This window comes from Plectrocnemia conspersa, unplaced genomic scaffold, assembly GCF_051122295.1.
Source record: "Plectrocnemia conspersa isolate PC_06_02 unplaced genomic scaffold, ASM5112229v1 ptg000011l, whole genome shotgun sequence".
NCBI lineage: Eukaryota > Metazoa > Arthropoda > Insecta > Trichoptera > Polycentropodidae > Plectrocnemia > Plectrocnemia conspersa.
Genome location: NW_028277175.1, coordinates 3833087 through 3846338, shown reverse-complemented (window position 1 = coordinate 3846338; position 13252 = coordinate 3833087). Strand labels below are relative to the sequence as shown.

The 13252-nt window shown below is 30.3% G+C and overlaps 2 protein-coding genes and 1 long non-coding RNA gene across 9 annotated transcripts in view; 2 read left to right on the top strand and 1 right to left on the bottom strand.

Annotated features, from left to right (window-relative positions):
- The window catches only part of hoe1 (OCA2 melanosomal transmembrane protein hoepel1), a 95028-nt gene extending 89176 nt beyond the window's left edge, over positions 1–5852 (bottom strand). For all 4 annotated transcript variants that reach the window (XM_088198446.1, XM_088198444.1, XM_088198445.1 and 1 more), the window contains exon 1: positions 5767–5852. The gene's annotated coding sequence lies outside the window, so the exon portion shown is untranslated. The remainder of the gene's footprint in view (positions 1–5766) is intronic.
- Positions 1–13252, top strand: part of LOC148229146 (uncharacterized) — a 148590-nt gene that overhangs the window by 121845 nt on the left and 13493 nt on the right. The window lies entirely within an intron of this gene.
- The window catches only part of plx (PTB_TBC1D1_like and TBC domain-containing protein plx), a 45033-nt gene that overhangs the window by 25822 nt on the left and 5959 nt on the right, over positions 1–13252 (top strand). Inside the window, exons 1-7 of one of the 4 annotated variants that reach the window (XM_088198402.1) lie at positions 3683–3800; positions 6211–6343; positions 7728–7990; positions 11704–11830; positions 11907–12053; positions 12350–12946; positions 13008–13212. In XM_088198402.1, the coding sequence (XP_088054528.1) occupies positions 6269–6343; positions 7728–7990; positions 11704–11830; positions 11907–12053; positions 12350–12946; positions 13008–13212 (1414 nt within the window). In that variant the 5' untranslated portion in view covers positions 3683–3800; positions 6211–6268. Of the gene's footprint in view, positions 1–3682; positions 3881–6210; positions 6344–7385; positions 7638–7727; positions 7991–11703; positions 11831–11906; positions 12054–12349; positions 12947–13007; positions 13213–13252 lie in introns of those variants that run through there. The other 3 variants (XM_088198401.1, XM_088198403.1, XM_088198400.1) reach the window with 3 other exon arrangements.

The following is a 13252-nucleotide window of genomic DNA, read 5'->3' as shown; positions in this document are numbered from 1 at the left end:
TTAAATATACACAATAATTTATATAGATGATTAATACTTACTTGTAAGTATTCATTATGCCTGATTAATAATACCCACAATACTCATCCGTTAGTACACATCACACAGACACGATGAAAATTAAAAAACATTAAGGTCCAAATGGGATTCTAACAAAGGTGTATATATAATCCTTATACACATACACTTACACAAAAACATTATGTGTCGATTCAAACAATAAAACCTTATCAATATATTTATTGGTTTATTGTAAGTATATAATTAAAAAATGGCAATATTTATGGCTCTAAGTGTTACAAAGGTTATGTGCCAAATTTCCAACCTTTCATAGACTGTTTTTTAGAGATCGTAATTCACATACATGACATTGACCGATATTTTTTATTGGATAATCTTTTTTAAATAGAAAATCGATGTTAACCAATATTTTATTTAGGAATCTAGTTTTTTTCAAAGGTATTTTTAACATGCTGCCGAGTCAGTTTGTTTTTTTTTCTTCTAAGTAAATTTATTTTGAATAACAAGTTTTCATTTTCATTGGATTATTTGATGCGATGTTAACAATAACTATGAAGCTAAACTTCAAGAAAAGAGTGATTTATATCTTGATTACGAAACAGATTTTAGGTAATATTAGAATGTAACTCTCTTGACCTTTTATTTATATGCATACAATATTAAACTTCTAGTGAATTATACACTCATGGTAGTATTATAATAATATTGAAGAAACTGCACGTTTTTATAATATTAGTTTATTAATTAAATTAATTTTGAAATACAGCAATATTTCTGTTGAATCAATCAAAAATAAAATAAATTTAATATTTTAATGCCCTTAAAATGTCATAACCAAGTTTAGTAAAGATAGTTTTTAATATTCATAAAAAAATATATATATAATGTATTGCATAAAATTAAGTGTAGTTTTTTTAGATAAATACTGAATATTTTTTTTCTGAATTTTTTTTTAAACTGGTTTCAGAAATCACGGAAAGTTTTCTTCATAGTAATCTCAAAAGGCTTGACAACCAAAGAGTTAATAATCATACGCATCGTCTTAACACGCCAAACTCATGAATATCTGTCTCAAAAATATTCGTATAAAGCGTAGCATGAGTCCCGGAAGGCGGTCATAGTCCACAGTCGCGTCCCCTGTTCCTGCTAGTAAAGGCTAGGACTGGAGCACTTGTCAAATCTATTCTGGCAATAGCCATCCGACTGCTTAATAGTACGTGTCTGTCCTCTTTTCATGTTTTCGTGTGTTTTAATTATATTATGTGTGTATGTGTATGCAGTAGACCCCCCCAATACAATTGGGAACGTGCTATTTGGGTGCGTGTAGTTGGGGGACTAGAAGATACTCATATATTTTTTGCAATACGTACGTACGAATCTTTTGACTCACTCACACAGAGTAACGGGCACCCAAATAGCACGTCTCCAATTTACCGTGTTATTGGGGGGTTTATATGTATATGTAGATTTATATTTTAAATTGTTATATATTTTATACTATTGGCCATCGTAACGCATTAGGTTAACCTGCCAGGTCACGATAGTCTTAATTTTAATAAATAAATAATTTAATATTCCTAAGAGTTTTGATACATTTTCATACGCATTCCTAATTAGTTAAAATCTGCTTAAGAATATGTGCATGAAGGCAATGATATATAAATAAAACGTAGCATGTTAACTTCGCCCTTGATATTCTGAAAGTTTATTATCTATCCATAATTATTATTATTTTAGAATATTATGTTTTTTTTCTTTAATATTCTATCATATGTGAAAGTAAATAATATGTTTTGCTGATTTAATAAATAAATTGAGAGCAATCGATCGAAAAACAGAATAAATGCGATAACGTATCATTAACTTCGCCAACATTTAACATAAACATAATGCACATATGTTTTGAGATAAGCATTAAATAAAAATAATGGAGGGATCAGACCGTTTCGTTTATTTGTTTAACGCAAAAGCGACATTTTGCAACTATTTTGAATTTGTAAGTTCAGGCATAAATGGACCGTTCTATTCTCAACGTTCGCAGCATTTCACAAAATGGTGAAAACATAGTTACTTAAACTATAAAATGCAATATTTTTGCACCAGAACAGCATTCTTTTATCAAATCTCTTAACGAAAAGGTATTTTTAATATGTTATCTATAAAAGGTTTTTTAGAAAAATATTATGTATTTTGCTAAAAATTAATTCAGTTTTATTGATAATCTTGCTTAAAATTTCGGTATTAAATTAAAGATAAAAATAAGCTTATATAAAACTTTTTATGATTTTTTAAGTACAGCATGAATTAATCGTATACTTAACAATATTTTTAGTGTTGTTAAGAAACGTGGACGAGAGCCTTGAAACTTAAAACATAAGTTTAATTAGAACCATGTTTAATAATTAAAGTGCTTTTACAAAACTTAGGCGTCAGTAATGCAAAAGTTCTGGATCATTCGAAACAGCTAAAAATTAAAAAAATCTTGATTAATGGGTGCCGCACTTCCAAACTTCTTTTACGCAACACAAACTATTGAAAAGGGGCATAAAAACTGGATTTTTTACTACAACAGAAAGTGATCTGCACTATTTCTGGACAAAAATAAAGTCTTTAAGGATTTTGAAAAACTGTTTTGTGATTTGCTACGTATGTACTACGACGTATGGTCATCTTAATGCTAACCAAAAAGGTTCAATTCTTTTGCACAACAATTTGCGACCAAGCATTGAAACGTTTAATAATAAAACAGTTTCTACAAAACAGTTCTAGACTACTTATAACTGCTAAAAAATTTAAAAATCTTGTTTAATGGGTGCCGCACTTTCGAACTTTTTTTATACAATATAAACAATGCGTTTCTCAATTTAATTGCAGAGGGCCACAAAAACTATATTTTTTTACGACAACAGAAAGTGGTTTGCACATGGTTTGATAATAATAAAGGCCAAAAGAATTTGTCAAGAGATCAAAAAATGCATCATTAACAGCGACGTACGGTAAGCAAAAAGGTTCAATTCTCTTGCACGATAACGCGATATCACACATCGAGAAATTGCTTTTTCAAAAGCTATTAAATCTGACATTTCGACGACTTCTTACAGACAAAGTCTTCAACAACCAAGCTTTTGCCGAAAGTATATTTCAATATAATGTATTTAAACATAGAAGTCATAAACCACAATTATTTTTTCAAGTGATCTAATAGCTAATATATATTTTTTTATAAAAAGTCATACATGAACGGAAAATGTCATGATGGTAGCTATGTAGTTTTACATTTTTGCCGTAAATTATATATTTGGCTTGGTTAACAAACTTGGTTCACCAACTTGAGTTGCTGCATTAACTATTTAGGTTATTAGTTATTTACCCAAAATTTCAAAAGCAAGGTCGCATGTCCCTGGTATTGGTCGTTGCATAAACTAAAGAAGGTAGCGTGCCACGTGCGTGGTGATAAAAACAGGCGATTTGTTGTAATGCTAACCCAAATTAACTTCTCATATGTAGTGGTTTCCTTTTGTTTACATAATGCTTCTTCTGAAATCACCTTCATTTTTAAACAGTTATTTTGAGTTGTTATACTATTGCTATGGTTTGTCATCCCAGAGTGTCATTCGGTCATCTTAGTTGACACGGGATACACACAGCCAGAGAGGCGGCACACGAGCGTGCTCTATTTTTGTAATTATTTGTCTGGCGACCGGTCGCCGCGTGGACGTATCCATTCGCGAGTTTCCTCAAAAACTTTCGCAAAAGACAGTGCAGTGTTTCTAGAATTAGTGAGTGCTGAACGTAAATCGAAAAAAAAGTGCTAACATCATTAACGAAAATATACACGTTTGTTCAAAGCGTCTTTCTAGTAAAATATTTTAATAAAGCTTTCATTCTAAATAGACTAAATAGACTAAGGCAACTTTGTGTTTTGTTTTGTTCGTATATTTATACGCAGTTGTTTCGACGTATGTAATAATTAAAAATAAATAGCTTCTTAACCTCAAACGCTTCAAGTTCATGTCAATACATGCATGAGCGTGAGCCAATATGTGATTTATATGTTAAATATGAATTTTAAAAACACTAATTTATAATTTATTAATGATGAAATTAATAACAGAAAGCAATACGTTATTCTTAGTAAATAAATTTTCATATTGAATATTAATTAAACCTAAATTCGTCCACCTAATCACTAATATTGTTTTTAAATGGCAGCTATTAAAAAATTCCAAAAAATATTAGTTCTGTTAAAATTTGTATAGAAAATTGTGAAGAAGTGTTTTTTAAATTAAAAAAAAAATCAAAATACATTTTTTTTTTCAAATATTGTCACAACTTATTTATATTTTAATAAAAATGCTTATGAAAAAATAAATAAGTAGTATTTAATAAAATCCATTTTTAAATATTTGCAAAATTTGAAATCCTTGTTTGACTTTAATGGTATAATAATGCTTGCCAATATTTTTTTTATGCTTTTTAATATACATAAAAGAGCCATTGAAATATTATTTTATAGCAGTTAATTCTAAAAATATTATAAGTTTTATTTGAGATATGACAATAAAGTTGATTTTAACAAACTTAGTTCAGATTTTTTTTAAAAGGAAGTTTGTCATAAACCCAAAATATTTTTCAATACCGCCAATATGAAGATACATTTAAAATTACAATATGTATTGACTATTTATTTTTGCTATATATATATCTACTTAACACTAAAATTGCCAGGTTTTCAGGATTACTTTCTAAATAGCGATTATAAAAATATATTTTCTAGCAAAATGGTATTTATGTCTTAATAAATACATAGCATCACATTGTATTTGATTATTTTTTTTAACGATGACGTCAAATCTGTTAGTTTACGTCAAAATAGCAATAGCCTATTTATCAGATATCGGCAATTAAAGGATTAATCAACTATTAATAGTATATTATTAAGTAATATTACTTTATTTTATTTAAATCAAATATATTTCAAGAATGCAAATAAATAATTAAAAACTTTCATGACTTTTTAAAGTTTTCAATGAATTCTAAAAAAAATTAATTATGTTTTAAATATTCATTTGTTTCATATTAAATAATTTGCATAAATTATTGAATAATATTTTTTTTGTGGAATTTAAGTTTAGTCTATTAAAATAATTTACTCCAATTATCATAATTTAAATTTAAAATCAAGTGAAACATCTTTAGCATGTAATTTTACAATTTTGGTTAATATGCACAAAAAAACAATTATTGATGTTATTGATTATTTATATATGCCATAATATATATACATTTTTTTAGTGCCATATTAATATAAAGTCCAATCATTCACAACTTGATCATTAAGTATCACGTAATCAATATATTACTTAAAACGTGACATAAAAAACGTAAACATTTCGTAAAAATGTGACTAATAATATTTTTTATTAAAATTAAAATGAACGATCTTGTGTTTGTCGTATAACGATGGAGTAAAATTATCACAAAATCATTAAAAATTACAAGTTTTATAAAATTTAATTACGTACCTAAATTTCTTTAATATGAACACGTAACAAAACATAAACTATTATACAAAATTGTAGTATTAATAAAATAAATTATAATATAATGTTAGGTGTTGCGTCTGTTACATTAAGGCAACTTTCGACCTTAACAAAACCTTTCAAAACTTCGCTTTTAACAAACTTTTTCAATCGAATCGTATAACCAAAAGACTCTTCTTTCTAAATCAATCGTCAAACTCACCCTTTGTGCTGCGCCAAATTTACGCCAAACGCGTTTTTGTCATGCGCCTCCGGTAACACTTGTTGCTTGCTAATCCACCGCGATACAAATGACAGTAGTTACAACTGAAAGCGATGAAAAACACGCGTGTTTGATTGTCTTTCAGTGAGGAAGAAGAATCGCAACTGAGTTAATAAAATACATTTTTTTCTTATTGATTTTTACACATTATGTTTGCTCATGCTTGGATGAATTATAGCAGTCTGTGTTGCTTCGCCTCTATTTTGTTTGTACTTATTTAAACCCAATATTAAATTAAAATAAACAACGTATGACGACACTTTACAATTGAAACAATCAATATATACTATGTAAATAAAATGAAGCAAATTAAATACGTCACGATAGCCTCAATCAAGGCGAACGCGCTTTTGTGTATGTTGATTAAATGTGTTTTGTGAACAGTGATCTGGACATATTTATTAATTTGTGCTATGTGCTTGTGATAAAATAATTGTACAAAATGAACCGGCCGGACTTGGACCTCAGGTTATTCAGCTCCGTTTCGGATGCTTCTTCAATAAATATCAAGACAAGGGTAAGATTTTGTTCATTGTTAAACTTTAGATTTTAGCAGATAAGGTTTATAATTTCACAGATACACATAAAATTTTTTTATAATCATAGATTTCTTGATAAAACTCTAATCAATATATATATATATGTATGTATCTAGATAAGTTTGGTTAGATTTATTTCTAAAGTATATTAAGTGAAAGTCTTCAGGTGAATGTGCATTATAATGTATTCAGCTACTTACACAGTTTTAATTAATGATTTACATTTATTAGTTCAAGTTTTATATATTGTATACATTTAGCGGTTGTAAACATATTTAAAGACAATGATTATGTATTTTTTTCAAACTACAGTATTAAAAAAAATGCTGTGTACAAAGTCATGTACGGAACTTGACCTAACTAAATTATTTTTATTATTGCTATTTTATTAGTAAATTCTAGATGTTTTAAAAATCAGATAAGATAAAATACATATAAGAAACACTGTCATGTTTTGAACATTTTAGAATATCATTATTAGACTTGCATATGACTGTGATACCAAATTTTTAGATGTTTTTGTTGGCTTAATCTGGAAGAAGCTGATAATTTTTCCTTATGTTCTTAGTATACAATAAAATGAACGAGTCACTGAAACTACTGTATCGACCTTACATCATAATCTAGATTTTGTATAAACTCTTATAAGGCTTCTAAAGTCACTATAATTAAACCTACTTATGAATAAGCAATAAGCTCTACTATTGTATTTATAAATACACATATAAAAGATCCATTGAGAAACTCCTGTGACACATATAGGAAGTAGTATTATTATGATTTTATGGACATAAATACCTTCCTGTATGCATTAAGGCTATTCATAGCATGTATTAATAACATATGATTAATGTAGTATTGTTTCTATAAAAGTTATATATGATATAAACCTATCTATTTTAAGACGTCTTTCGAACTAAAATAATTAAAATAAATTAACTTATAAGTAAACGTGTGCGCAACTGCACCAGCTGGCATTGAATTTATGCAGTTGGCGTTATGAGCACGGTCAGTAAATTCAGTCGTTCCTCTTAATTGTCAATGATCGCTTGGCCTTCTGTTCATATATTGATGAAAAACACATTTTAAAAGCAGCAATTTATGTTACTGAAAAGGGAATCGTTCAATTTTGGCTTTGCTGTTGTGGCGACCATTTGGACATAAGACAGAAATAGATAATAGCGCAGCTGAACACCATCTTGCCCTCATTTAAGCTAATATTGGAACGGTTCCAATTCGTCACGACGTTCGATAAGCACTACAAAGACAATGGTTTCCGTGATTTTGCCGGATATATACGGTTCATCGTCCCGATGCTTGTAATATAAATCATGTGTCTAAATACTATTTTGGTGTTTACAGGTCAGCGAACTCTTTGGGCATATGAAAGAATTGGCTCCACATGGAGGAAGTATGCAATCGTTGAACAAAAACACAGATTCTGGTAAACGACTGAGCCCCGCTTCGTCTACGCCGACTGTGACGATTCAGAGGCAGACGTCCGTTTCAACCAACAGAGGTTTCCAGCTGAATATGACTGAATCTCCGACTGCTTCTGTCGATGGATTGAACAAGACCGGGACGAACATGTCGCAGTCTAGAAGCTACTCGACGGGATTGAATAGGTAATGAGATGACGAACCGATACTGAATCGTTTTATTTTCATACATGAGGTGTATCTTCCAACATAAACAGTATTATATCTGTCTCATTATAAATACTGCTTGATCGTTTTATTTTAGAGATATTTAAGTCATTATTATATTTGTGTATATTGTAGTATATTAGCTCGGTATTAGAGTACATAATAGCCTTATTTTATTAATCAAGAAAGCTAGGAGAATATAATTAATTAAATAGATTTTTAATCTGAAGTTAAAAAATGTTGTTCATTATGTGATATTTGAATTACTTGGATCTTTGCCCTATCAGATAGAAATTACCTAAAAAAAATTTATAGTTTGTTTGTATATTTAGATATTTTTGTTAGGTCTGAAGCAATCAAAACAGATTGCATCACTGTTAGACATGGCTAGTATAATATTACATATTTAGTAACGGTTTTAAACTTGGCTAGATTTATATGCTATTATCTTGATACACTTTTGTTCATAGATGTCGATGTAAATAAAATATTTTTTTAGATAGAGCTATATATAAAAGCACTGTCTGACTATATAAAGTACAACAATATTTGGGTATATAAAAAATGTGAGGTTATTCTAATAATGACCCTTCAGAGAGCTACAAGAACAAAAGTTTAATTAAACAAAACAAGTGAAATCAGATTTTCAAAATACCCAATAGAAAGCCATTAATTACCACAACATAACAACTCTTTAAACCCCTTTTTCATAAATTTCGAGCAGGGACGTTATTTGTGGGGGGGGGGAGAGAGGGAGAGGCAGGTACTGTATATCTTAATGAAATCGAAATATTAAAAAAAATAGTATTAACTGGCCTCCTCTCCTAGAAAAAGCTGAAATGACGTCCCTGATACTAAGGCAGAAATTGTCAGGGTATCCCTAAAAAATTCTAAAGTAAACAGTCTCGAATCTGTCCGGAAAATATGTTTTAAAATATGTCATACATGTTCACCGCTAGATACATACATATATATTTTCACCAGTGAAAATATAATTTATCTGACAGGTGCTAATGGATTATATGCTCTCATCTTTTCCATACATAGTAATATATACATTACAAACTTATCATTATTTATTTATATGCGATGTATAAATGTTGCAGTGAATGTGTATTTTTCGGTGAAGATATATTTTTACGCAGGGCTGTGGAGTCGGAGTTGGAGTTGGAGTCGTGGAGTCGTGGTGTTTTGGCCGGAGTTGGAGTCGGAGTCGGAGTCGTGAAAAATGAGCGACTCCGACCATTTTTTTAAATTATGAAATTTATGAAATTTTAATTGCGTAATAATGAATGTGTATAGCTTATGAATATTAAACGTGTAGAAGAACACCAAAAATACCTGTAAAATTAAACTTTTTTGAGTCGAAGTCGAAGTCGGAGTGGAGTCGTGTTGTTGGTAAATATCAGAATCGGAGTCGGAGTCGTGTTTTTTTTTAACGACTCCACAGCCCTGTTTTTACGGGTTAATTTCCAAATACATTTTCACTAGTAGATATATATTTCTACTAACGAAAATATAATTAGCTAGTGAAACTATTTGCTGTTCTAAAATGTCTATGAAACGCAATTTGACAGTTGCGAAACGTCCATTATCTGATCATACTGAAACCTAACCTAATGAAAGTTCTAATACTAATTAAGTTTTAGAACTTTCATTAGGTCAAGTCCAAAATACAAACCATGCTAACTCATCTCTCAGGAGAAAATAAATGAAAGGAGAAGTATAGACATACGTCGCATATCGCATATTACTCCATAGTTTGTCTGCACTTAGATATTAAACTATGTATTAAAAGTATGATACCTATTCTTACTGATATTACGACGGACTTCTGATTTGGTTATTGGTCAAAGTGAATTCAAACCGAATTTTAGTCAATAGGAGGGCGCAAAAACAATAAATCACTTCTCAGAAGTAAAAAATTCACGTCAAAAGCAATAAAATCGTGTCGGCGCCGTCGCAATGGGAACGTTTGGTAATGAGCGTCTGCTAAGAATGATACATTAAATAACCACTCTATGTTAATTGTGTGTAACAATCACCTCTATTACAGAGGAAACTTTTTATGTCTTCTAATATCTCTAAAAACCTCATAAGGACTCAACTTCTGCTAAGCTGACTAACATTAATGTGCAACAAAAGTTCCTTATCATTATCTTCATTTATTAATCTAAATAGATGTCTCTGAAGGGCACTGCCTTATATAGAATTGACTATTTTAAAGTTTAAGTTTCCATAACATGTTGTGTATTAAGTCTCTTTGAACATAAAACTTGTTGGTGGATAATGCAGAGGTATAATAAAAAGTTTGGATAATTAAAATAAATAAAACCATTATTACGATTGGTCATACATGGAGCACCGTCTGACGTATTCGAAAACAATTTATAAATAGAAAATTTTATTTCTTTTATGAAGTTATTAAAAACTATATGTATATATTCTCTCCTCTTATTTGTTCATGCATATGTATTTTTTCTGTTTTTTTTTCAAGTACCAACCGGATAAATATCATTAATTGTGCAGTACTCATTAAATTGTGAGGGAAAGGCTTTCCATATATTTATATCCTCTTTTAGTTGACATATTATATCTTCACTTAATTTTTGAGTTCAAGTATTCAAGTCAGTATTAAATGAGGCATATAGCAGGCTGAGGTGTCAAGTATTTTGTACGTTTCTATAGACAAAGCCCAGATTAATAAGAAAGAAAGCTTATTTAGACCAATGACGATCCTGTTAAATTTCTCTTATGAAGCAAGAGTATGTCTTCTGTGTGGTTCTTTATACTTGAAATCATTGTGGTGGTTTAAAATGTTATTTGATAATGATTATTGTTTGACACTTGAAGATCATACATACGTAATATTTAGATACATAATGCAGTTTAATGGTTTAAAATATGAATATTAATAGTTGATAGTTTTTGAAAGTGTGCGTGGTTATTGTGAGATAAGTCACTATTAAGATTTTCGGGTGTGAATGACACCTTCACTCTTGTTTTTTGTTTTGTAATACTCCTTTATTCAGAGACGTCATTGGGGGGAGGCAGGTGGGGCACTTAAATCTTAAAGAAATCGAAATATTAAAAATACGACCATTGACTAGCCAACTTTTGCCCCTTTCTAGAAAAAGCTTAAAAGACTTTCTTGCCTTTGGTTGATGGTTCCTTTCTTGGGTAATTATGTAGGTACCCTACATGTTAAGGTACTACACATAAACATTATTTTTTATATATACATCTTAATAATTATGGAGTAGTACAGAGGTACTGCCTACTTGTTAACGTACATATTCATATTTAGATTCTCAATAAGGTATTATCCAGATATCAGTTAGTATCACAAAATCAATTTGTATGTAAACTAACTCTTAACTATTTTAAATAGAAGTAAACAAACATGAAAACTAAATTTGAGTTTGACCTAGATGTTGGCTTACCATCTTTCAATGGCAGAGCTAATCAATTTTCAAAGACATTCAGACTTTGTGGAGATAAATAATGATGCATATAATTAAAAACATTTATTTTAGTTATATCTGTAAAGAATTTGATTTTTTCGTTTATAAGATCCTAATACTGTTGTTAGAAAATCCTTTGTCCTTGTATCGATCAATGTCTCAAAATTATTTATTACTCTGTGCTTCTATAGACCTTCACTGGTTTATAATGCTTTATTTTATTTACAGATCTGGCTCGACTCTTGCTTCGGATAACGCAACAAGCTCGTTTCCACTTGTGCGGAGCGCTAGTAATGCAGCAAATTTAACGTCTCTTTGTGTTGACATATCGCCAAGTAATTCACACTTCTTTGAGGTGAGTTCGCAAATATTATTATGCATATGTAATTAGCATATACATAATATTACATAAAAAATATAACGTCTCTCAGGTGCTGTACATTGGCAAGATCAAAGTCTCACACAAAAAGGTGCCAGAAACGTTGATCGATGACGCTTTGGGTAAATTTAAACAGTATGAGATTGAAAAGGCAAAAGCGGCACAAATGAGAAGAAACAGTCTTTTATCTGCACAAGCTGTAAGTATCTATTCTTCTCATCATCATTTTATCTCATGTATATGTATATAAAAAGCTTTCTGTAAATATAAAAATCTTATTACAATTGGAGTCACTTATTTATGTGCTGAAAAATAATTTCAATTTTAATTATACTCTTCTGGGAATGTATCCATATAACTATTAAAACATATTTTCGATGATTGCCCGGTTAGGCTTTATAAGAAATAACTTTATCATATCCTGATTTGTCTTTTTATTCCCAGCTCACAAGTAGAATTGATTGATAAACCTATACCATGTGTTTTAATTTTCAGGATTCTTTGTATTCCGAAGACGATATTCCAGAAAAGATCATACACCATAACGCTAAGAGAGTAGAATTCGCACCTCTTCCACTATCGCATAAGAAAGACTTGAAGTTGAGCCGAGAAGATAGCAACGGAGGCAAGCAAGACGGTTTAATGTCTCCGTCTCTGACTCCGCTAGATGGTTCCAAACATTTCTTCTCTGACGACGAAGACGACATTGTGAACGAAAAGAAAGAAACGGTTACAAAGAAATCATTCCCAGTTGCCTTAGAGCCCACCGTGCTTATCATAAACCATGTTCAAAACGATAATCATAATAATTTAAGTACTTTAACGGAAGACGATTCTGAATTTTCGCCATCGCATCACGCAAAGAATCAAGAATTAGATTCAGAGAAGCTGAATAACATTATTAAGAGCAAATATCAGAATAGAACGAAGACGTTTTCCGAATCTCAAGAATCGTTAGATAGCAATCCCTATGAAGACAACTTTAAGAAGCCTTTCTCGAGGGACAGATCAGCATCGATTGGAACGTTGAATCTCAACAAGACTCCAATCACTCAATTGATCGGTGATCAAAACAGGACTATGCTGTTTCAGGTATTTCACAGCTTAATTTATATTTGAAAGTAGTGCTTACTAATGATATTTATTTGTAAAGGTTGGAAGAACAGATCTGCGACTCATCAGTCCTGATCGGAAGCAAATATTATTGCATAAACAGCTACGAGATGTTGCTAGCTGCGTACAAGGTATGTCAAACAGGGAGCATTTTGGATTCATATGCAGAGAGCCTGATATGGAATGTTTCGTCGGATATGTTTTCAAGTGCCAGTCGGATAGCGTGTCATGCGATGTAGTCGGAGGTAAAGTATTAAGGATGAAATTTAAATTTTATGTTTAGTT